The 26,605-nt window shown below is 38.9% G+C and overlaps 2 protein-coding genes across 5 annotated transcripts in view; both read right to left on the reverse strand.

The window, feature by feature from the left end:
* LOC125768480 (single-stranded DNA-binding protein 3) overlaps positions 1–26,605 on the reverse strand; it is a 447,182-nt gene that overhangs the window by 227,037 nt on the left and 193,540 nt on the right. The window lies entirely within an intron of this gene.
* Positions 1–26,605, reverse strand: part of LOC125768473 (transcription factor Sox-1) — a 52,535-nt gene that overhangs the window by 10,598 nt on the left and 15,332 nt on the right. For all 3 annotated transcript variants that reach the window (XM_049436181.1, XM_049436179.1, XM_049436178.1), the window contains exons 2-5: positions 14,383–14,745; positions 14,093–14,241; positions 2,114–2,308; positions 1,966–2,048 (exon numbers count right to left, since the gene is read on the reverse strand). In XM_049436181.1, the coding sequence (XP_049292138.1) occupies positions 1,966–2,048; positions 2,114–2,308; positions 14,093–14,241; positions 14,383–14,609 (654 nt within the window). In that variant the 5' untranslated portion in view covers positions 14,610–14,745. The remainder of the gene's footprint in view (positions 1–1,965; positions 2,049–2,113; positions 2,309–14,092; positions 14,242–14,382; positions 14,746–26,605) is intronic.

Raw genomic sequence — 26,605 nt, forward strand, 5'->3', positions numbered from 1 at the left:
CGGTACGACGGTTTGACGGTGGTTGCACTGCACAAGTTGTCGAGCTGTACATCACCATGGAAGGAAACCTGTTTACGGTTTGTTAAACGCTTCCAGAGGCCAAACGGCTAGACCGATCTGTTCTGAACGTGTGGATGCCACTTCAAGTCATAAAACTGGTGCAAAAGAAAGGAAAGCAGAATGGTCGAACAAGACGCACAAAGGTACGCGGAATGTAGAAGAAATCTTAATCATAATCGGCTCCAATTATAGATGATTTCACAGTCAAAATGTTTCTATCAGCAGAGGTCTTCGGTCCCATTTTCTCCACTTCTGTTTTGCCCGCTATTTTTTGGGCTTTTTTCCTTCCCATTTCTGTTAACCATCTGCCTTTTTTTAGAGATGGAAAGGTAAGAAACATGTCTCTTTTTCTTTCTTAGGCCCAAGAATTTAAATGCTTTTCCAATTGTCACTGTACGGCTTTCGGGGGGCCATTCCACAGGAAGGGTGTATGCAATTAACTTAATTAACTTCGTACACCGAACGCGAACGCTACTGTTGAGGACAGCTGACAACCAGCTCAAACCTCACAACACTCAAGCAAACCACGTCAGCCTCCCACGAAATCAGATCCCACGAACAAATGAAGCCATTTCCTGTTCCACTTCTCGCATCCAGCATCTTGCGGTGCCATCAGCATGACAAACAACTAATCAAGTGAGTGACAAATTTCTCAATCAAGGTGCTACCGTACTGACGGTTCCTCCAGACATTGAACCCCCGGGGGCCATTGAAGGTAACATCCGGAGTGTACTGGGCAAGATCCCACCTAACCGCATGTCTGAGGAGATGTTCGATACGAATAAGAGATTCCCTCAACAACACCAAGGTAATAACCATTCAATTCTAACAGGAGTGCCACTTGTAACACTTGGAACTTGAATAGCTACAATGTTTTATCTCACAACGCTTTACGGTGGAAGCTATGTATGGCTTTACAGGAAGAGCTGTGACTATTAAACGTTGTTCAAATTACTTGAACACACTGGAAACAAACAAAATTATGCCAAAACGATTATGTGTCGAGGAGTTCTAGGAAGGATCTTTAATATTCTCACAACTGGAAACGATTAAGAAAGAAGGATTTTATTTTTCCTGCCTAATGCTAAGCAAATCATGGCACTACGAGACGGTTCGGGACATAATCGTGGTCATGCATTTTTATTGCATCAACTAGGATTTAGTTCACTTTCTGTCTTACCTATACGTTCACTAGTCTTTCAAGTGCTAAAGAAAAAGCTCAGGAGAAAAAAAATTCAAGGTCAAATAGAAAACCATGTCTTTTACTTATTTTTGCTTATTTTTTAACACTATATTTTTCACCAGTTTCTGTATTCTTTAGAAATATTTTTTATTAGCCGGTGACCCTCTTAGACGACTACGACTTTTATCTCGTCTAAACTCTTGTAAATCAGGCCAATTTTATCTCATGAAACCACTGTAGTTAATAAATAACTTGAAGTACATAGTTATAAGAGTATTCCAAAATTTCATGATACCTGTTCGATCGAGCAAACAATTTCAATTACGAATAGTACAAAAGATCCTTCAAGATCATGTTGATTAACTTCTGAGCTTTACTCAGTATATTTAGAACATGTTAGATTATTATTACATAATTAATAAACTTTTTTTGTAAATATATTTGATTAGTATATGTGATAACGTCATATAAAAATAATATTAAAATATATTCAAAAGTAATTTAAACCTCATCTCTCCTTATCATTTCTTCAGACTACATCTATAACTAAACAAAAAAAAACTTTTTCAACAAGAACATTAAAATTTGAGGTCCCAAACAAAATAAACTTCATGATTAACTCCACCCGATGGTGCATTGTGTTTATTTATGCTTCGAAAACAAAAACCCATCTTCACCGATACGTACAAATCTTCCCATTTATCCCCATAATTGAAACTCACCTGTGTCGTGGGTGGACTGGCTTGTGACAAATGGCTTCCTAAATGGTAGGGAGCGCCCGGTGCAAAGTAGCTCGGCGTAATACCTACGATTTCGAGACAAGCAATCAGATTGAGTATGTTGTTGGAGGTTCTGGTTGCGCTTACTTACCGGCACGCAGTGCATCGACAGGCACCGATGGGTACGTCATCGGGTACGGGTATCCATCGCGTCGGATCGGTTTCGGCTTCCGGCGTGGCCGATATTTGTAGTCCGGATGCTCCTTCATGTGCATCGCTCTCAGACGCTTCGCCTCGTCGATGAACGGTCGTTTCTCGTCTTCCGTTAATAGCTTCCATTCAGCACCTTTTGAGGAAGGAATGGAAAATGACTCAATTATAGGCTTTTTGACAAATCTTTTAAGGGATAGGGATAGGGATAGGGATAGGATGATAGGGTAGTTCAAGGAAAGTAAACTATTTGAAGATATGAAATATAATAAAAGCCATTTAGAACTATTTATTAGTGGAATTTAAAGTTCAAAAATAGTCTTAAAAATCTTTCTGATTTTTAAATGAAAACAACCATTGAAAATATTGAAAAAATTACTCAATTTCGATTTTATTATTGTACCGATAAGGGAATTGATTACAATGCTGAATTTCACCTTTATCCATCCCCTCCAGTATCAACTGATGGGGATAGCAAATGCAGTTGAAGCATAATAGTGGAACTTCTGTTGAATGCCTCAATGCATAAGCCCCATTGATTGGTTTCACATTAATTTTGCAAACCAGAAACGCAAACTCTACTATAATTTTGTAAACATTCTCCACTGGTGGAAAAAAAAACAAATCACACATAAATACTCTGGCCGGCCCCTAAACAATTTAACCTACCCGTATTGGGTGCATTGTTACAACAACAGCAACAAAAAAACCCTCGATCGACAAGCATATGATTCCAGTTACAAATAGTGCACATTCACACACAATGCATCACAACCAGTCCGTATGTACACAGGACGCCTCATGTTCGGCTGGCTATCGAATGATAAACAAATCACACACCATTGTTTCCCAAACTCCCTTTTAGCGTTAGGCCGAAAGATGAGAATCATTCCGGAAATTGAACTCGAGGAGATGAGAAGTTGTCCTCCCATCCGTGGTACGGGGGTAGGACACCCCCACGATTACACATCAGCCCAGCAAAACTACAAATATTTGCTCACATCCTTAACAACAATGACGCTGCACCATTTTGTCCCACCCAACTCTCGCACCATTGCATCACCCCGCTTGGTCGGTTTTTTTTTGTTTGTATTTTATTTTTTCTCCCTATGGCCAAGCGGTTCAAATATATCCGTGAACTCGTAAAGTGAAGTGGTTTCCCTTCAATCGCAGCCCAAGGAATGGGTTTCGGAACTACGAACGACCGATTGTGCATAACTGGGCGATAGTAGAGTGAAATGTTTGGTTGGGAAAATGCTCACTAGACATGTTTCACGCTGCACTGGGCAATGGAAGTTCTGCAACTAATGGACGACGGTGCAATTTAACTGCATCGCATATGTTTTTATCTCAAGCCTTTACAGTGTTGTTTATGTGTTTTTGGGAAAAGTTTTGTTTTAACATTGGGAGCAGAAATGGGATTTTTTGAAGCAGTTTGAAGTCCTTATCAGTGGGAAATTTTTCGGTAGCGTAGGGTCGTTTTCTAGGAAAGTTGTTATGTGTACAGTTCCATTTAAATCGTTTATACCACAACAAAATGTACGCTTCATCTATTACTGGATGGTGGAATTTCGATTGACTAAATTTGTGTTTGATTATACAGGATGATTGGATGCATTGACGTTATACGTGTAGTTTAGTTCAACTTCTCCCTCCTACAGTGTTCAAGTGTGTCTAACGTACTAACTGTACTAAATACATTGAACGGTTAGTGCTTTAGAACATGAACAAAGCCACAAAATATCGAATTTTAAATGCGTACATTAATGTATTGACTGACTAAAATTGATGAAGTGCTAAATTTAAAACCGATGTACTAAAATGTCGAATCTCATTGTACTAAGTAGTAAGATAACGCACATCAATTTTAGGGGCTTACAATATGCTATAAAAACACTTTTCACACAACAATCTACAAGGATTCTCGAGTTTGTTCGCTCAACACCAGAAATGCATACAAAAAAGCGTAAAACTATCTTTATTACATTTTGCAGGACTTGACTGACTATCCGGCAAGGACTATGCATTTAAAATAACGGAAACTGTTACTTTCACCTTAGTAGAATAATGAAGTCGAATGTATCAGATGATGTTCGCTGAAGGTCTGGAACTTCTAAAAATGACTTCTTTTCACATACCACTAGAACAACTAACAAATCTAGTAATACTAACTTGCAACCGGTATTCTTCATGCTTAATATTTCATACATCTCTCAGTTCAAAAGTAGCCAAATGTTAGCTACTAATAATAAGAAAAAATCATTTATTATCTATGAAAAAATAGAACAAAGAAGCAAGAGATGATGACAGGACAAGGAATTTTTCAGTTCATCAAGTCATGAAGTCGCGACCTGTTCACCCAAGTGAGGCCAAAGATCTCCTAGGTTGAATTTAAAACTTAGACTATTATTTCTACCAAAAATGGTACATTCTTACATAATACAAATACATTTATTAAAGGGTAAAAGTAACTAACAATTTCAGTTTTGGTAATTTCTTAATTTACGGTAATAATCCTTAAATTTATTTACTATGTAATAATGAAATTCCCTTTTCAACAGGTTTACGTAACTGAGTGGTTTCCATAATTTTATTTATGTATTATAACTAAATTATAATTAAACTGGTGTTCTAGTCATCATGGTATAAACTTTTGCTTATCAAAACTGTATCACACTATATTTCAACGTATTGTAAACAATATATACTACCTGACATATTTAGTTTGGTATGCCCTCTAAACAGCCATTTTCCCATCATTATCACTAGCAGCTTAATTATTCAAATCAAAACCAAAACCACCGAGTGCACCACATATCCAGTGCGGTTGTCCCAGATTGTTGTTAGCGCGAGTAGTTTGTTAGTTTGGAGAGCACTTTTCAATTTGTGTAATGTTACCAGATTTTACACCTGCCCCATAGAATAAACATAACAAAGTATCGTGCCCTACAACCGGCGTGTGGAGGATTAGTTTTGTAGTGGAAAGTCCCCCAATTTGTTTCCGTGACATTAGTACTTCCCGCATCCGAAAGTGCGCTGTCAGTTGAGTACTCGGCATGATCTCAATTAATTAATACAATCAACCCGGTCGACGTGTCGGTTATCCGACGGTGTTTGTGGTTGCGCTGCTCCCAATGTGCTGCATGTGATTTGCTTTCGATTTATTAATGCACAACCAGTTGCCATCGTTGCTACATTTCGCTAGCCGCACACTGCACGCAAGTGTCATCATCTCTTAAGGGAGCGAGAGTCCTTGAACGATGTATCCTTCTCGTCAAGAGCTCTCTTTCTCTCTGTTTTTTTTTTTTGGTTCGGTAGCAAGCGAGTTTTGCACGAGTGCCTAACAATGGCGAATTTCCACCTGAAAGGAGCACTTTTCAATCACATTCAAGGATGGCGTACACCTTCCTCTGTCGGTCGGTGCGTTGCTTTGGTTTCCACTTTCCACAAGCAGCAAAAACCCCTCAAGCGTGCATCATTCCATCTTCCTGGTTGTGGCATGAAATGGGAGTTCCAACACAATGGTACGGTTTCCTTTCTTTGTGCTGAAGGAATAGGTGAAATCTTGCCAGTCCCGTCACAACCGGATGAAGAAATAATCTCGGATATCCTTGTGCACTTCCTCTAATTTCCTCCGTGAAGGTATTGTCTTCGACAGTGTGCTGCCTCTCTCTCTCTCTCTCTCTCTTTCTTCCATGTTGGTTTTAAACTCGGAAAAGCGTACTCGGTAATGCTTTCTCTAGTAAAATTCACCAAGTAAAGCACAAAAATTTTCCCGGAAACAAATAACGGCGAAGAAACGTACAGCTTACATTACGAGTACTTCCGCATAATGGTTCTTCGATCTGGGCGGATATTGCTGGGGCAAAGGAAAAACTGGGACGGGAACATTCCACTACAATGTGCAACACAATGATGGTAACACATGTTTTCTATGCCATCCTACTACATTCTCCACCGACACAAAAACGCACAAACGTCCAAAAACTTCGAAAACAACACAAGCACGAACCATTTCGTTGAATACGTTTGTGTCTTGCGTTGTCGTGTGCTGCTTACGATGGAGAGGATCTTTTCCACTACTTTTCCAACTACATATACACACACCCATCGGTGCATCGTAGTGGAAGTTTTCCTGTGCTGAAAATTCACTTCCGCTCGGTTGGAAACAATGCCATTTTGCCCGGTGCTGCACTCCATTCGCTCGGTTCGAGCAATGTACTAAAAGCACTATTTGTGACTGTACACATACACTCACTTACTCACTCACTCACTGACTCACAGTGCTGTCCAGTTGGCTTGTCGAAATGGGACCCATCATGCTTTCAAATGTGGTACACAGCCTGTCAGGACGCTTCTGCTCCACTTTCCCCAACGTGCACTGCTTCCTCCCTTTTCTGCCCGGAAACAGATGCACCGAAGGGCATTGCATAATACGCATACCCCTTACATGGCGGAGTCTGTGCAGAAAACCGATGGCAAACAGTACAATGGCAGACAGACAATCCACACAACAGAACGTGCTGCGCTGTGTACAATAATGGTTTGAATAATGTTTTAAAATTCCGAACAATGGTTTGCATCGTTGCATTCTGTCTGTTGTGCCATTTGTAACCACTCCGCCCATTTGCTTCGAGGTTGGACAATGTACAGGCAAAATGGAACCAAAGCTTTGCCAAGGATGCGAAAAAGGAAATGTTTCCTTTCGCTTGTAGCATACGCTTTCCACGTCGGGAGCAACCGGTTTCATTGTTCTAAAAGTTACAGTTGTATTGTTTTATTTAGTTTTTCATTATTTTACATGGTTTATTAAGAATGACATGGATAATTTGACTAAAAGAATTAGAAAAATAATTAAACTAACAAAAGTGAAAAAATAAGCTTTTAAAACAAAATTAGAATGATTTTTTCATGTCTAATTAAGAAAAAGTTGCAGATAAGTGATCTACTTTTTTTAGTTGTCAAACCTTTTGACGCAACCTGCTGTAACAACAGTACTACTGGTTGACGAAAGAGGGCGCTACTAACGGACGATATAAAAGAGGGACACAGAGGAAAAAAGGGCTCTCTCGTTACAAAACCGCGGAAAAGGACAATATATTTCGAACTTTATAGCGCTTTAACTATAAAAAAGGCAGTTAGAAGTATTTCCGTAGAGATCCGAAAGTTAGCTTGTTTGTTCAAAAATTATAAAATTATAATTTAAGAGTATTTTTACTTATTCAAAATTACCACCAAACAGCAGTTTCCAGAAAAGATCTTCCGCTTTCCGCTGGAGAATGATTTTTACAGAATCAATTTCATAAAGGGATAATGAACATAATGACAACACGATTTTATGTAAATTAGAGTTCCTTACTGCAGTCTGATTTGCTTGATTCTTAGTGTATTTAGTGTTAATACATAGAATATTGGGTCAAATGTCTCGAAACCGTTCATCGCAGATAGGGTCGCTACGCTTTGAGTCGGGTTCGATGACCCAATTTTCATTAATTTACTCGGAATGTTATCCGTAGTAATCTCAAGTTGTGTTTATGGGATGGCAAAAAACCAAATATTTGATTGAGCTGATGATCACAGTGGACGACAATTGTTACTACCTGGTGGTCGACCAATATCCGCCATCGGTAGTCCATGTATGTATACTATTATATATCAGTTTTGATACGGTCGCTATGATAATAACAGTGAAGGAATTGCGTTGTACTAACATACTATTTATGCTCCATTAAAAGTCAACAAAAATCGTTACACACTTCTACAAGATTCTGGATCTTCTGGAGATGGGAGAATTCATCAGTAGGAGAGGCCAGAGATTTTCAGAATTCATCAGAAGCTCAAACAGAAAACTAATGGCAATTTGAACACTTTTTTGGCAAGCTAGCTGTACTTTTGGTCAAGCCTGTCGTAAAAGCAAACAGAACACTTGATGATGCCCAAGCGCGTTTACCTTCCCAACTTGCCACAGCATGATCGACATCAATTCTGGGCCAACTTAAGGAAAAGATAATATTCAAATATTATTATAAATTATGGTTCGTTGAAAAGTGACTTAGGAACTGAAAAATATGCTTACTTTGAATCAAACACATAAGTTCTAATCAGTAATCCATGAGCAAATGTAAGTGAATGCTAATATTTGTCGGATATCAGTAATGTCCAATATTCAAGATTTAATATTATATTATCGAATATTATGCAAACTAAGCGGCTCTGTACAAAGATTTGCTATGTTTGAATACTCTAAAAAAAAATATTTATATATTGTTCACTCGATACCATTTATAATTGGATGTACAGTGCCCAAAAACAATCGATAGCCAATCGAAACCAAACTCAACAAAACACTGGTAACGGGCGCCACGTTCCCATGAACGAACGGCGCTCATATTGTACGGTCTGTTAAGTTTTGCCACGTCATCAAACACCGATTTCCGTGATGCTGCCCGTGACATGTTGCCAAACAGTTGCCCCGTCGTCAACCGCACCAGATAAGTTGATGGTACCCGTCGAAGCGCATCGAAACATTCGTCAGCGGCGCGCGTACCCTTCGAGACGAGATAATAAATTCAAACCCAACTAATCCAAATTATCATATTTCCTTTTCACTGCGGTGTGTTCCGTTCTTTCGTTCGCGGAAGGTATTCTCCAAAAGGTGCCCTATCTCTGTAAGCGACAAACGTCCGACGCACTACCGACGGCACTACCGGCACGTGACTCAGATTAACCCTCTTCTCAACACATCATTTAATCGAAATCGGTTTTAATTGAATGATAATATAAATTGAATTCACCAAACGTACCCACACACACACACACACACAATCACAAAGAGAATATCCCATTCTGAGGATAGTGCTGGAAACAAAACGCCACCGCAATGCGCTTCTGTCGGTTGTCAAATCTGTGCCACAAGCAACAAGCAAACGAAACGCGAGCGCCCGAGAGAGTGCGCAAGGACACGCGCGAGTCAGGCGGTAAGGGTTAAGGATTTTAAATTTGTAAATTGACCTTCGCAACAAAGCACTTTGACGTGTCAATGCGCGAGATGGAACATCGCGAACATGACATTTGCGGCGTAATGTCACGTGCCGCTGTCACTCCTTCCGGTTGTGACTTGTGCTTAAAGGGAAAAACCTGTGACGTGTCGTGACGGTGGAGGAGAACAAAAAAAAGATTCAAGCCAAGTGTGCAATTTTCTAAATTGAAGTCAAACTCATGTCACGTAATCGGAACGGCCTGGGGAGTAAAAAAGGATTCGGCTGTAGAACAGTGAATTGTTTGTTGGGTGGAAACATTACGAATCATTCGGAAAATGTAAGTGCAACTGAGCAATTGAGTACGAGCAATTTAAGTAAAATGTTTTCGTTTTTAGCTTGAGTGAAATTTCGATGCGGATGCTGCTGAATGCAACAGGATGTTCCATATTTTAATGATGAGTGAAAACAAATAATAAATACTCCAGTGAAGCTGAACCATATGCAGCTGTTGCGTATTAAAACTAAATAAAATAAAATATCGTCTAAAGAAATGTTGAAATAATCCTATAGTTCTTAAATTTACATATTTGTTAGGCAAATTATTTACTATTTTGCTTGTTTCGATCGATTTTATGATACCTTGCCCTACTAATAAAACTTACTGTTCTTTGTAAATTTAAATTACTATTTTATTTTAAATTAAGATTGTTTACACTTAAAAAGAAACATCTAAAATAAAGCTCACAAGTTGGTTTTAAGCAACTTATTTTTCATTCAAAGTACTTATTAATGTGTTTAAAAATTGATTTGTCAGGCATATGTCACTTGATTTCTTGATTAAAAGGAATTTTTGAAGGATTTTTACAAAAAACCTATCGGAAACACATTCATTAATGAAACCAGTAAACATTTCATTCCTTTTCTAGGAAAATGTTTTTCTAATAAATTTCTGGTGTTGAAATGGTTCGTGTACAATTTCATTATAGAATTGTAACAATACCTCTTTAACTATCCACAATAGCGTTCCTACAGTAGAAAAAAAAATCTATTCGCCATTCTTCACGAACTCAGATTTCTAAATCAATGTATACGACTGAAAAAAAATCTCACTCCCTAGCAGTAGAAAAGTTTAAAAATACAAAAAAAGAATGTCTTTTATTGACACTTTTTCAACATGGCATTCTATTCATTTTTTTTAGTCCACTGTGTTTAGCAAACATAAATCTTTCGTCAGTTTATTTGCATACCTATAGGATTCTTTCACGAAGCTACATAAACACACACACATACATGGGGAGAGCATAAATTGAACATCAGAACAAATATTCAATGTGAATGGAAATAAATTGTTACTGGAGTTTGGCTACCATTGGAACGTTGTATTAGACGAAGCAGAAGAAGCAAAAAAAACGGGAATTGCTTGCTGTAACTTTTCATTCCATTATTTGCCCATTCAAATATCCTTCTCTCGGTACAATTTGGGTTTTGTGATGGTATAAAAGTGAAAGCCGAATCAACCATATCGACCAAAAATTCCGGAAAGAGAAAAAAACTGCGCCCGAAACACGTTACTTACATTTGCGTTAACGCGGCGCAAAACTTGAACCGAGTTCAACGCCAGGACTTCAAACCCCCGGAACGCAAAAGTCCGTACTGTGTTTGAATTTTTCGATAAGATTTCAATCAATCCAGTGTCTCAGTCACAAGGGCGTTGTTGTGCGAGGGTGGTACGTAAAGGGGTGTGACACCAGAAAGGAATTACTGACGCACAGCACATGCGACATGTGACATTAGATCGGATAAGAGCGGTTTTGTAAAGCGGAAACCAGCGTCCACCACCATCGTCATTTGCTGGTTGCCACCAAAAAAACAGCCGATTGTATGGTTCGGTTCCCTTTTATCGCCCAACGTGAGCGTCAGCAACAGGAGCTTCGAAGGGGCATTTTGTTGTGAAATGGGACATTCCATTGTTCACCATTTTCATAAACTACACCATCACAACGGTAACCCGGTTCGTGTGGTAACTAAAACGGAAAAAGTGATCCTTTTGTGCAAAAAAAAAAAACAAAATTTTGTTTCCTCTTTACGTACTTACCCCCGTCTGTGTATGAAGCTCGGAACAAAATTGGTTAAATGAAGCCATAATCGATAATTGAGTGGCCATTCACGGGACGGACGAAGATGGTATCGCAAACAGAGTCGTTTAGATCGTAAGACACGGCAACGTATTATGTTCTGTTTACTCGGAAGCAATAGTAAACTGCTGGTTTTGTGATTATTGTTTGTGAAATGTACCACTTCTCGCACTACACGAACATCTCAAGCATCGTCCACGATTGAGCTAATACAGCAGCATTAGTGGAACACAGCAATGTACGTTTTTGTGACACACCATTTGAAGTGCATCATGGCCTCAGGAAGAGTGCCCTTTCACTGTGTGTATGTTGTAATTCCACTGATTTCTCCCCCAACTAAAAGATGTCAAACGGGGCAAAGAAGCTGTCACTTGTTGACTGACACCAGCAATCCTGGTAGAGATAACGGGGAACTACGAAATAGTGGATGGAGTTGAGTGAGGTTACATTTTTCACTTTAATCCTTTCGTTAATTCAAACTATTATAAAACTGTACGTACTAAGAACTTTAACCAAAACCTGGTAAATCTTATTTCCCAAAAATCTAAGTGACAATCATAAAATACCCTTCTGATTAGTGATGAGCACAACAGGCTTCAGAGTTTAAGGTATAACAACCGGAACTTTCTACGCAAAAAATGAGGTAAATGTGCTCCATTTATATTGGTTAACAAGGGATAATATTCCTTGTACGATTAACCTCTTTTTGGAGGAGTTTATTGTTACAGACCGTCTTGGGGATCATAACGTAACGCTTTATGGAAAGACAGAGTTACTGTCAGCGTTACGATTTGTTAGTGAGCTTTTAAATCATTTAATACAAAAGCCAGGTAAATGTGTAGAATTTTATGAAATGAAGGTGAATGTTGCTTTACTCAATCATGTGATTCATGGATTTCTATTCGTAGTGGCCACATGGATTTCTATTCGTAGAATTATTAAAACATTTTAAAGACTAAAGGGAAAAACGGACAGTAACGGTTCCCACTAACCACTAACAGTCACTAACTAAGCCACTAAGCCACTAACAGTCAGAATCCAGATCCTGTGAACTGATGGATCGAGGGATATCTGTTGATTTATTTGGAAAATAACGTTATTGGTCTTGGGAAACATAAAAATTTGGAAAATTTGGAATGAAGTATTTTTGTTGTTAATAATAATCTTTTACTAACCGGATCTAATTGTATATTATTTCAATTTCTTATTGCGTATACTGGAGAATTAATCTTATTCTATTCAAGCTGTCCCATGGCACTGTGCGTCTAATTCTTGATTTCTACACAAATGGTCATGATTATCAGTTCTTTAGAAAATCGTAAACGCCCATAGAAACATGTACAAAATCACATAAGGAAATTTAATTTTATCACTCAATAAATCTCCACTTGACAATGCAAAACAATATTTTAAAATGTTATATTACTGGGTATATAAAGGACCAACTTTGTTTTTCCATTCAATATCATATAAAATAGAACCCTTTCTCACAAACACAACTAATGGCTTGATTGTAGACACAAACAAAAAATCCTTTTCGTCCATTCTACCAATATCGAAATTGTATTGCAGTTTCAGCTGCAGTTGCAGCTTTATGCTTAATTCGAACAACAAAAGTTCACCAGAAAGTTAGTTCGAACATCTTCAGTAGCACCAGATTGCTATGAGTTTCCTCTTTGATTGAAGCATTTTTTAGAAATATTTGTGTATGGTTTTCCTTTCGCCGCCGTTCCATGCCTTAATCACGTTCGTCGCTAAAGTCGTTGCAACACGCACTGGAACAATTGTAATTTGCGTCAAAACACTTCAGACATTCTTCGTGAAATAGATATTTACCCAGAGTGGCTAGACCAGGCCTTGTGGTTCAAAAGTCCTTCACATATTGTGCAACAAACGTATTATTTTGCCCTTTTTTCGCGGTCCCTCTCATACCAATCGTTCTGTTGAGACTGCAGCGATCGATGACCATTCAATTTATTGCATATTTTTAATTTAACACCAGTTTGTTTCAAACTCCACTAATATTTTTCCATTTTTTTGTAATTTTCACAAATGACGTGAAACGATTATTTCTCTCGACCATCAACGCTTCGCTTGGTTCCTTTCATTTTCGGTTCATTTTTCCTCACACGACCACACTTGCTGCATTTTCCATTCACTACCAGCGGCTGTAGTGTACGTAGCTCCTTTTGCAACTTTTCGATTGTTTCCATTATTTGGCTCATTTCCTTCTTGCATCGCATTGCATTGTAGTTGAGGTAGATGCGCCTTAACTCACCTTCCTCGCTTGGGTTACGCGAGTACCATCGTTCAAGGCACTTCGATAGTTGTTTGTCCTCCAGCTGCGAGCATGGTGGGGTGGAACTGTTGTACACTTTGTCGATGCAAGTTTTATGGTACAGGTGGCCACATCTTGCCGCTACAACACCATCAATCAACATATGGTTGCAGATGGTGCAAAAGGGTAACATTTTCCAGAGCAGTTCGTGCTGTACTGTTTCTTTTTTGCAATGAAAAACACTCACAAGTGTGCATGATGGTTGCTGTGATCAATTGGAGTGGAATTCTAAACATCTTTCAAAACATGGCGATTCTAGTCGTCGATGGTTGCGATTCTTGATATCTTATGTTTTACGTCATTTGAACGCAAGTGCAACGAATGATTACTTATCCGGTAGGAAATTGAGTTCTTTAACTTTAATCACTTATAAATACCGATACAAAATTGTGATAATATTTAAATTGAAGAAATCATCTTAAAAACCTTAAACAAAATAAAATATTTTCAACCGCATAGTTTCTTACCGAGTCGTTTGGAGATTTCCGAGTTGTGCATTTTTGGGTTGTCCTGAGCAATTTTTCTTCGCTGTAACCGTGACCACACCATGAACGCGTTCATCGGTCGCTTTATGTGCTCCTCGGCCGGTTTCTTCAACATCGCCTGACCGAGCAGGCTGTGGAGGGACATTGCGGTCGGCAATCAGTAGAAGCGGAAAGAGGGATCGATCCGTTATAAAGCGATACATCTGTGCAGCGTATAGCGGTGTGTAAGGTCGCCTAACGCTACCGAACATCCAACCAAACCCCATACTTACCCATTGCCGGCCGCACCGTTCAGCAGACCGCCAACGTTCTGGTGCAGGTTGGTCGTTTGTGAGTTGTGTAGCGCGTTAACGGATGAGGCATGCAAATTTTGCGTATGTAGTCCGAGCGAATTCAGTGCGTGCGATGATTGATTCGAGAGGGCCTGCGATGTCGGTATGGATAGTGAATGCGAGAGCGATAATCCCGGTATCGATAGCGACGGTATTCGATCCATCATTTTGCCGTAGATCCGCTGGATCCGGTCGAGCGATGATGGGGAAGGATTGATCGGATAGGTTCCGCTGCGGTCCGGCTGCGTGTCCTTGGGAACCGTAGCAATCAGCGCGTCTTCACGGTACGGTGCCGACTGAGCTCTGCAATGGGATGTACGAGTGTGTCGATTGTTAGTTGAACGCTCTGTCAGTTTTGGGTGAGGTTAAATTTAGCATAAATGTTGTACAAGCAGTTAAACAGTGCAATTTGGCGTTGCTATGGTTCATTCGCTAGATGACATAATGGACGATAAGATTAGTGTTCTACTACAGAAATTACTAAACACTACATTATGTATGATTGTTTTTACAAAGAGAGATAACATATTTCACCAAGGATTTTTTTGAGCAGAGATTCAAAATGATTTTCCGAATGTTCCAATTGCCAGTGCCAATGTTCCAGAACAATTGCCTGAGTTGTATTTACACTTTTGATACATGGGTTGAGAACGTCTCACACTTTGGATGTCTCGCATGTTATAAGATCTTGTACTAGTACTCCAACCCTCCTAATTTCCCAATAAAGAATTGGGATTGTATTTCGAGCGTCTCCAAATGAGCGCCTCCAATGCTTGAGTACCATAAAAAGTGCCTAGACTGCTAATGTTGCGTGCATGTAGCAAAAAAAGAGACGAAGGACGAAGGACGATCATTATCCTAGAATAAGTGATTGAGGACGTTAAGAAATTAAAAATCGAAAAGTTGCGATCTGGGATGGCCTTTTAGCTTTAAGTCATCTTGGAAGCTTCCGGAGATATTGGTAAATAGTTCGTCGATTCAGTATGATAAGACGAGATATTGGAAAGGAAAGGTTAGCCAGACCAATTCTTGCGGTTTTGTACGGCAGACACCTGAATCAGATTCTCAGAGTTTATAACGAAGTCTATGTCTGATAGTAAGTGATACCTTCTCAAACATTAAGGAATTGAAGATCTATGCCAATTTACATAATTTATATGAGTATTACTGCCAAACAGTCTTCAAAAATGGCTGCACAGCGAAAAAAGGACAACAGGTTTGCTGTTCATTCATTCTATCTCTCTCTCTCTCTCTCTCTCTCTCTCTCTCCCCCCTCTCTCTCTCCCTCTCTCTCTCTCTCTCTCTGCCCTACTAAACGACCTTGGTGAACAAAGATCACTGTAAGTATGAATTCAATTAGACACTTCTAACATATTTAAGATTTTATTGAAACAGTTTGTCACCACGGAAAAGGCCATCAGCTTATCCGTTAGACAGGTCATTCCGACCTCTAATGATATGCTCTGTAGTCTTAAGATGCAGAATTAAAGTTTAGGAACAAAAAATTGATGCATGAAGTGATGATATCTAGGTTGAAAATTTCGTTGACTATGATTCAATGTTGTTCAAATGCCCTATTAACTTAATTGATTGAAACTTATCTGAAGCACTTTGATGACTACAAATTTCATACGAATTCTACTGAGTTTTCGATTATTGTTATATTAAACGACACATATCGGTGCATTAGTGAAAACATGGAACAATTCTTCAACAACTCTAAAGAAGAAATTCATTCTTCCATCCGGTGTCACACCAGCACGGTGACATGATGGTCGCTGCTAAACGATTAAAAACGTCAACCAGACTTGATTACTTAACCGATTCGAAGTTTTCTTTTCAGGGCAAACACCAATCTCAATGGAAATGGAACGACCAGCGGTAGAGAACCGGCACGATACAACGCTTCATGCCGTGCCGTGTAAAATATCCAATTTATGATGAAAATCTTGATGCTTTCTTGATCTTCCGCCGAAACCAAGAGCTTTGTGTAAAGTGATATGCTTGTTTATCAGCGTCATCTTGCACGCACAGGGAGGTACCGTGCCCGGTATCCGTTCGATTCCCCTTTTTTCGCCGTGCTTGGACCGTTTTGGACGAAGATGGAATTGGAATCATGATTAACTTTAACATCCAATCAAATCGCCAACAAACAGCCTTATGGTATATATGTAGATGAAAATAAAATTCAAGTAGCTATAAACCGGTGGGACACCCCGCGGAGTAGTTAGCCAATGGATGTGGGTGCGTGGGTGTGTGTGTGGTTGTGTGTTATGCCAAGATGGACGGTTGCGGTCATTTGCCCGTGTTTCGGTTTTGCTACCGGTAATGCCGGAATGATGCGAATTCAGTGTGTGACGAAGCAGTAGCTAACTAGTGACGTTTATCCGACCGTTTCTACGTTTCGTAGGAAATTTTCAAAAAATTATTCGTTTACCTTTAATTTAATTATCCCTTTAATATTTTTAATTAATCTTTTATTAATACTAACTAAACTAAGTGTTTTTTATAAAAAAAAGAAAATATTCTTAAAGTAACTAAACTTCATTCATCGTTTAAAAATACAACCACCGCAAAAGCATTGACGCCACAATGTCTGAGCCCGTAACGCGCCAACACTGCCCAGCGATCTCCAACAAGAATGCCGAAGCAACGGCTCTGAAACGTCGAAAAACAATCTGCTCGCCCAGCAAGGGTGCAGGAATGCAGACCGAACCGTACATTCCCAAGTCTCCCACACCTTCTCCAACCACACACAAAAAAATGTCTGAGGCCAACAGCCAATTCCGATAGTCCGATCAAACGAATTCCTGAGTGACAGATTTAAGCACCACTTCTCAATGGGGGGGCCGAGAGTGGAGAATTTGGAAGGCATTCACGTCCGGTTCCTTATTGTTGGGATGGTATAATATCTCGTTTACAGCGCATTCTTCTTCCTTTTTCCGAGCTCCAAAGTGCTCTTGTGATGAGTGTATTCCGAATCGATCGTTATTGGGATGATTACTTTTAAAAACAATTCTTCCATTAGTGCAGTAAGTTACTTCATACAAATAATGGGAAAATAATTATGAAATTTTTAGCAAGACTTGATTGGAATGTACAAGACTTAAAAAGCTGGTTATTTATTTTGTAATAATCGCTTTACGGTCGCAAATGGAAGAAGACGTAACAACCAAAAAACAAAGCAGACAAACACTAACCACACCTCATAAGCTGGAGGATTAAACATTCTTCGAAATTATGCACAATATTAAGCGCGAAAACAAGACGATGTTGATGGGTCGCTTTAACGTAACCGTATCCTCTTCATATAAGCTCTTCAGTTTTTTCTCTCTTTTTTGGTTAGAATTGGTACTGTTTCGTTCCCTGGCATCCCTTGCAATACCCCACCACGGGGTGATTGTCGAAACAAGTTCCAATCGCCATCATTAATAAAAAACTTAATTATTATTTATGGAAGATTTTCATTCGGTTTATTATGGTGCTTCCCCCCATCTACGGTATGCCAACGGGAGGGTTTTTTTTTCTCTCTGAACGCATCTGAACAGCCTTTTTGGTGATTGTTCCATTAATGGGAGAGTTCCTTTCACACCTTCAATTACAAAATCCGATTGAAATACAAACGGGAACGTGTTAAATATTTTGAGCATTTCATCGACTCTTGTTGTTAAGCTTTTGGACACTATTAAAAGATATCAATTCGTTTGCTGTTGCAGTGTGAATAGAATCACTGTTTTTAAGTAGTTGAAACACAATCTTCCGCTTTTCGTTACGAAACTCTAATATTAGTTTTCCCTTTCTTCCAAAAAAACTGTATTTCAACGCTGCTAAGAGTCGTTCTTAATCCGACTGTCTTATAAACCCGCGGGAGTAGCACGCTCAAAACAATGACGCCGGAAAGTAGCAATTTAAATTTGAATATTAATGAAAGCCAGCATCCAACCCGGCACGTAAACAACACGTAACGCTCCAACTCAAAGCCAAACCCGGCACCGTACCCCGGGCGGGTTTAATCAGGCTCCCGCGTGAACTTTGCCACGTTCACGCGTGAAGCTAACGGCAGCAGCAACAGCAGCACCGCCATGCAGCCAATGATCATGCGGTGATCGCGCTATTCTTCATCAACCCGGCAGGCATCCGAAACCGATTGTGTGCCCGATCAACGGAAGCGGCAGCGTGCCTTGGCTGCCGTGGTGTCTGTCACTAAAAATAAAACATTCCTCACCCGATGGGTGCAATAAAATTAAATACTAAAATTTATCATTGGCTGATTATAAATTCATAAGATTTGTTTCGAACGAGCTGGAACCATCATCATCATCATGATGATGCTCGTGATTCAGACCCGAATCATACCGCAAGAGCTAAAGGAACTGGCATCTTCAGCAGCCGCAACAACATTCATCCGGCTGTATGCTAATTTTCGGGATGTGACTCCTTTCAGTGCGAGAAGAAAGGCAAATGGCTTTTCTAACACCATTGCGCTTATTGTCTTATGGATTGGATGGGTTCTCGCCTGGAGATGATTAGATGGTAGAAACAGTAGGAGTTCGTTTTTTTTATAAAGTAACTTTTTTTGGTGATGATATTTCGACGAATGAGGCGTGCGTTTAAGCTCCTATTTATAGTGGAATTATTATTAGAAACAGAATGACGCGATGGTTAGAAGAGAGAAAAGTGATAAGTTACATAATACAGCATTGAAAATATTTCTTTTAAATTATAGAAATTTTTAGTCAAACTCTTACTTTTTTACTTAACCCTTTAAAATATCATAAACTTTTATGTTGATATTTTAAGTAACCTTTACATTTTGAGTATGTGAATCAGGTCAAGTAGTCACACTTTTGACAAGAATTCTTGAATAAAATCAGAAAAGCTAGTTGTCGGTCCAAGAACAAGGCATCAGGTACCGACGGAAAACTGAATATACTATTTCTCTTACATAGAACAAGAAAATTTCTCCTTTAGCTCATGATCGGCTTGTACAACTCATAGAAAGAGCAAATGGTGGAGAAGCAGCTCCAGACTATAGACTAACTTATTCTATATAACTTAATGAATTTGTTTTGGAATTTTAGCCTGGTCGAAGGTCACAGGGTCGTAGTGTGGCATTATAGGTCCAATATTATGATAATTCTCCAAACCTCAAGCCGGTAATCTGTGTCCAGATGATGAGTCCATGTTGTAATAATTACATTTTGTATCACCCGAATTCGCAGCAATTCTGACTGTTATTGAAACTAACCCAGTGACCCACTAAAACTGATATTCTAGAGTGAGACTTAGTTTTCTTTGCAATCTATTAATTGCACGGCACCAAAAATAGTCAGAGTCAAAAATAAGTGCTGACATGAACATAGATATTAAGATACACACCGACATCCAAATGGTCATATTTTTACTGGCAACAACTTCTCAACTCAAAATACCTGTTACGATAGTCGCATTGGGAACTATAAGAACTAAAGATGCGAAGGAGCTGCGAGTCTCTGTAAACGATAGTATGATGTAAATGATTGTCTCATGATTGTATAAAAAATGTGATTCATCAGGCACTGGTTGTCCGGTCATGACATTAGAATAACACCTCATACAAAACTATTGAAGTCTTTCACTTTCACAAAACTCGGGGCAAAGCATGTTGTCTGAAAATATCAGGAACCAAACACATCAAATGCCTAAATTCGTCGTGTTTCTGATACGGATATAACGAAATGTAAAGTTCGCTGCACATCTCATCATACTATGTCTCTTTTTCGAATGTAGTTATCGGAGAACCAATGTCAAGGAATTGAATAATTAGCAACATAAATCTAGCCATCAACAAGAGTTAATATTTCGTTGTATATTGCATTAAAAAATTAGCATAAAAGAGCTTCATTTCAAGTACTTCCACTTTAAGAAGCTTGCTTTATTCAAATAGATAAGCTCCAAAAAGAAAGATTCTTCCATTTGATACGCTCATCACAAACAAAAATTTAAACTCGCTTCTTGAACTGCAGCTATTCAACATGCCTCACACCATCCTACGGTGACAGTGAAGAAAGTTGAAGTTCTGATTAATTAAAATCAACCCTTTCCTTGCTCCCCATTCAACGTTGTATGGCATCTCCATCAATTGAAACGCAATGCATCCCGGTGGGTTTCACAAAACAAAGCAAAACAACACACTGAAGAAAGAAGAAAAAACTCCCCGAACCAAAGAGAAAACAACTTGACGCGCACACTCACCAACTTGTTGAGGCCGATCCCGCAAATGATCGTTAATTATTTGCCCTATTATTCGCACTTCAACCTGCGGGGCGCGCTAATGATGCAAATGGCAAATAAATTTGCAACGAGCCGATACGGTGAAAAGTGATGGTGGTGGTAGTGGACGGTTACACGAGTGCCCATTAAGTGGTGGAAGACGTTTAAAAAATTAATTAATTTTATCATAATTAATTTTCACACCATCTCGTGGCACCGAGTAGCGAACGAGGGAATGTTGCGGCTCGTTTCTGATTGAAATTATGAGATTTTTTGAGGTTGTATTGATAGGAGATTGTAAAAAAGCATGATTTTTATATGTTTTTATATTCATCATACTAGGTAGCTTAAAATGCTTTCATCTATTAAGGAATATAAATTTATAGTAAATCTATAAGTTGCAAGTAAAAAACCTCATAAAAGGATTTATTTAATTATTGAATTCTAAACAATATTCTGTTATCAAACGTAGCCTATTATCTAAAAAATGCTCTTCGGTGTTAGCTTTAATGTTCATTTTTACAGCATTTTTGAAGCAATTAAGAACAATCCTACGTACGATGACATAAAATGTTTTCAAAATGTAATCAAACATAATTACAAAATGTAAGCTACATACTGTGGCATTTATAATGTCCACCAATTGGCCAGCTAGCGTTAGAAATTTCATGCTGTACTTGGTGCAACGCTTAAAGGAGCTTCCTAAAATATTACAAAAAATAATTTTCACATGCGAAAATTTGGATCCTGTCAAAATCCTTTCCAATTATGTCAAATATTCTTAATTCCAGAATACGAACTTAAAAAATCCTATACCTTAATGAAAAATCGTTCGTTCAAGTTTCAAGTAAAATCAAATTCATTATACCAAAACATTATAAAATTAAACAAACAATTTGTAATAATTCATCCTGTGATGTGTTCTTACACAATGTATGTACAAACAAACACTGTTTTATCGCTGTCGATAATAATCAAAATCGTTCAATAGAAAACTCTTAAACACTGATGATGCCAGCATGTCTAGATCCGACCGATCTATCTCACCCAAAAGCCGTCCCAACAATGTGATCACGAAATTCCATCCCCAAAGCAAAGGCGTCCACGTACGTGTGCGTTAAATGATCGTTGAAATGCTGAGTGTAAAAATGATTAATGTACGTATAGCCGCCCTTGTATACGTCTTGTCCCCGTTCGCTTTTGTTAGGCCGCATGAAAGAAATGAAGCAAAAGCATTCAAAAACATTTTGTACCCATGCGCGTACTTACAGCAACACATCGGTGATGAGGTAACTTAACATATCCGCGCTGGGTTTAAGGTTTTGTTTTTTCATTTCTGATTTTAGTTTACCTTCCTTTTGCTGTTCGCTGTTGTTTTGTTGTGGAAATGTCAGGATCAGCGTGTAAATGATAAAAAAGGGTTGATATGCGTGCTTAAGGTGGTAGGAGGAGGGGAGGAAGGGAGAAGGGAGGTTGGAAGCGTTAACGAAAGTGTTTGTTTTCCGTTTTGTTCAACTGGACCAACCCTCAAGTTCTTTTGAAACGGATCTCGTAAACCATGTCGAACAAAAAAAAAGTTTGTTTCATTGCGTTATCCTTTCCTGTTTTCTCATCTATAAATTGCTAGAGATGATAAGAGGCGTATTTTAAACATTAATACGATTATTAAATAATTATTATTTGTATTAAAAATATTTTAAAGAGATTACCTATCTTTATAACTTTATTTCAAAGATACATGATAACTTAAAATATTTTTAAAATACCAATAGATATCCCACAATTTCATATCAAATTGATTGCTTAGCGAGTAATAATTTATGTTAACGCCTTGTGCAGAAAAGAAATCACTTCACAACCTGCCATTGTCTTGCCTGCAATTGTATCTCCCTTACGTTGAAATCACCCGTAACGATACGATCGTATGCCTTTTCCCTTTCCATAGAAAAAAAACCCGAACAGTAAGACAGTGCCATTGCTATTTCACCACGCGGCCAGCACCTTCCCAACCCCTACCATTTCTGACACAACAGAGCGTGAAAACAGAAATCAAGGAGTCGCTGGCTTTGCTTTGTATGCCCCATTCAGCGCTCCTAATCATTTATAAAAGAGCGAGAAATGGTCGCAAGATTCAAAAGAATGCTGATATTCATATAGCAATAACAAAAACAAAACTCATCCACACAAATGAGCGGCTGGTGGGCGGCACTAGGGCGGGGGGGGGGGGGGGGGGAAGAAAAGGGGGTGTGGGATGGAGGGAGGGGAGAGGGCATGAGAATAATAAAAAAGAAACACAGCGTCTAAATAAGCATAGTGCGACGGAAAGAATGCAATGAATGTAGCAAAAGATGAAAAAGCGCGGCTACGAGATGAAATGTTTTTAGTGTAATAATATTTTAATATTACTAATAATTTTATAAGTTTCCCCTTACTAGCTTCATACACAATTAAAAAATAAACATTTAAATATTTAGTTTAAAATATGAGGATCGTGATCATCTTCCTCATTCCAAGCACTTTTCAAGCACACTCGGAACCGAAGGACACGGGCAGATGCCGATAGGCACGATGAATGGAGAAAAACTGACAGATCGAATCGAGCCGAATTGGACAAGGTTGTTAAAGGTGGCCCCGGGTATGGTAGGAAGGTGGCCCGAAAGGGTGAAACCTTTATTGCATCAATCATAACACCTTTTTGCTGCCTTCGTGTAGCGGGCTGCAACAAGCACTACAGAAGGATTCAAACAAGTCTCCGGCACGTTGTTAGTGGAGATTAGACATTTGTACACCGCTTTCCACGCTGCTTCCCTACTCGCCCCCAACCCGTCTCTACACACCTTGGGCTTTGTGACGACCGTACCATATAACTATGCCACCCGTTGGTTCGATTCCATTTTCTGTTCCTTTGCAACCTACAGCCCAACTCCTCCCGATCACCCCAAAACAAACGCGAATGGTGGCCATTACACCCACAGTGGACCGCTAGCATGCTGCACGCTCTGACACTGATCGAGCTTGTCATTGTACGTGGCAGGCTTATTGATGATAAAATCATCAAAGTTGACCGACAGCCGTTGGGTCTGGCTTTTTTTTAATATATGTTTCTTGACGTTTTTGTTGCTTATTTTTTGTTGTTGTATTAGACGGTCCGCGTCTTTGTCGGCCGGTGAGTAATGTGTCAATTAAGGTTATATTTAGGCGAGCAAAAATCGTACACCAACGGCTCGAGGGAAAAGGGAATCCCGGCCACTCGGAAATGTGACCGAACAGTGAAAACGATCACGCGAATCTGTTGATGTTGTCGCCCAATCGGAGCAGTATTACTGATGGAGCCGTTGCTTTCTTTCGATGTACTCTATTGTACTAGCGCGAGTTGATCTTTCCAAGTCGATCGGTTTTGTTTGTTTGATTCGAATGTGAAGAGATAAGCGAATACGACCAATCTAACTGATTGATCATGGATATAACAACGAACGTTACACCAACTGTTTGTACGAATGTATTTTTGAATAGTTGCATTAGCAAAAAGGGCCGAAGGATTTCTGATCGTCAATAGATCGTAGAGCACATTCTTCGACCATTCTACTTTCGTTGAATGGAACTCTGAATTGCCTGCTATGGAAAGTTTATCCTAGCAAAACAAGTCTTGTTTAACAGGCTAACAAGCATCTGAAAGATGTAATCGTATATTGGTTATATCGAAACATTAATGAAGATAATGATCATTCGATCACTTAAACATTCATCTTCTGCTATACTTTAGATTGAAAGAAAATTATAATTTGCACAACTTTCTTACGCTCTTGCTTGCAAGTATTGAATTCTTAAATATTGAATATTGAGTCGTTATACGAAAAACTCGTTATGGAGGAGATTTTATTCATACAATTTGCATTAAAATTGAAATTATCCGTTTCGCACTGAAAAATCACGTGAAAATACTTTTACGATAATGTGAGGTCATGATATCACAGCTCGTATTGCAAAAAAAATGCCGCCAAACATTTACGCCGTTCTTTATTGTTCTAACTCATAGTAGATGATACCGAACTAATCCCACCCGATACGCAATGCATTCTTTGGACCATGCATATTTGGTTATTTGTTTGATGAAGATGCAACAAGACTAGGAAGTTCCCATGTTTAAGAATTGTTAATAAAAGGAGAGCGAAAAATTAATGATTGTAGTGGAATTACCGAGGAACAAAAGCTAACTAAAAACAATAATTATAAAATAATTTCCCGATGTTTAAAAGAGATATAGTTGCTCACAATTTTGGAAGAACGTCTTTCGTTCCTGTTGTGCCATTGCAAACTATAATTGCTGTCGAAGGCTATTGATCGTTCGAAAATAATTAAAATACTAGTTAATCAGCTCTATTGAATTGTTCAACTATCTTGTTTATATACTATTTTTAAAGCTAGTATTTTGACGTTTGCGATATGTCAAAATGGAGTATCACTTTCTCATAGCGCCATCTATTGTCAAATAACCGGAATCAAACTGATGGCCTCATGTAATTAAATTGTTTTATAATATTTACCATTCACCGGACCTACTAAACTACTTCAACTCTACTCACTATTAGGCCACTACTACAACATGCAGTACAACAAGTGCTGGCCGGGAATATTCCAACACTCACTAAAGAACAATGTAAAATTCTTCAAGCCGTAACAAGAATTTCAACAAAAACAAAATAAACCCCAATCCCATCGGGATATAGCGACACCGTATTGCTTCGTCAATTCATCCATTTTCATTAAATCCTGCCTCAATACATCGGAACCGGGAATAATGAGGATGGGATTGTTTCGCAATCCGTCTGCCCGTCCGTGCTTTCCAACCCGCGCTCGTACAGGTGGCGCCGAAGTCCTTCGTCCCTGTCACACAGGTTGACAGGTTGTAGCCGGAGTTTGCGCCCCGTATGCGGTGGATCGGGTTTTTTGTACCCATTGTCGCCATTGTTGTCGCCCGTGTGCCGTCGCCGGCCTTTCGACTGAATGGCTGTTGTTTTGTGTTCCATTGGAAAATTGAAATGAAATAATGAACTGAATCCTAATGAAAAGCCAATGTCGATCGGGGGTGATGGTTGGGGTAGGGCGAAGTGAACCCCATCTCTTCCCAACCCGACGGTTGCGATGCAGTTCGGTTCGGTTTCGCCCTGAAAGGTTCGGCACAACACCGGAATGGAGTTGTGCAATGCGAGCTAGCAAAGGTCTGTTAGTTACGTGCGTTGTCCCGGGATGCTGACTGAGTTGTTGACTATTATTCTGTGTCGTACCGTGTGTGTGTTTTGCGTCCCAGACAGGACGGCGTTGGTAAGGTTTGGAATTGAATGATTCGTTTTGTTCATCACTTTTTTGGCTTTTATTTCAACCTATTCGAGACACGTAAACATGCTTGTGCGATACTGTTTTGAGTGAATTGTGTTGCCGCTTTCGACAATATTGTTGTTTTGGGGTGGTTTTTTCTTTTTTTTTTGTTTGTATCGTGCAATTAAGAGTAATTTAAAACGTACATTGGAGGATTTTTCCAGCGAACCGAAAAGGAGTTGTTGCTAAGGATAGCTGGGTTATAGTAAAACTAACTTTACAAATAGTTTTTAATTCGTACTAAATATTGGAGTACCGAATCAGTTGAATCAGTTGAGTACCGAATCGAAGAATTTAAAGTTGATTTTGAATATGACAATTACTGAATTTAAAAATAGTCCGTGTTTCTTTTTATATTAATGTTCAATAAATGTTCGTCAACTCCATTATACGTCCAGGTCCAAAGATCTTAATTTTAAGAATTTTTGAAATACAGATTTTGAAACTTGATCCCTCAGTGATTTTATAGCATTACAATTTAGGCAAATAAGTAAAAATTTAATTAAATTATATGTTTAATAGTTTTTGTTGTCCT

This window comes from Anopheles funestus, chromosome 3RL, assembly GCF_943734845.2.
Source record: "Anopheles funestus chromosome 3RL, idAnoFuneDA-416_04, whole genome shotgun sequence".
In the NCBI taxonomy this organism is placed as follows: Eukaryota; Metazoa; Arthropoda; class Insecta; order Diptera; family Culicidae; genus Anopheles; species Anopheles funestus.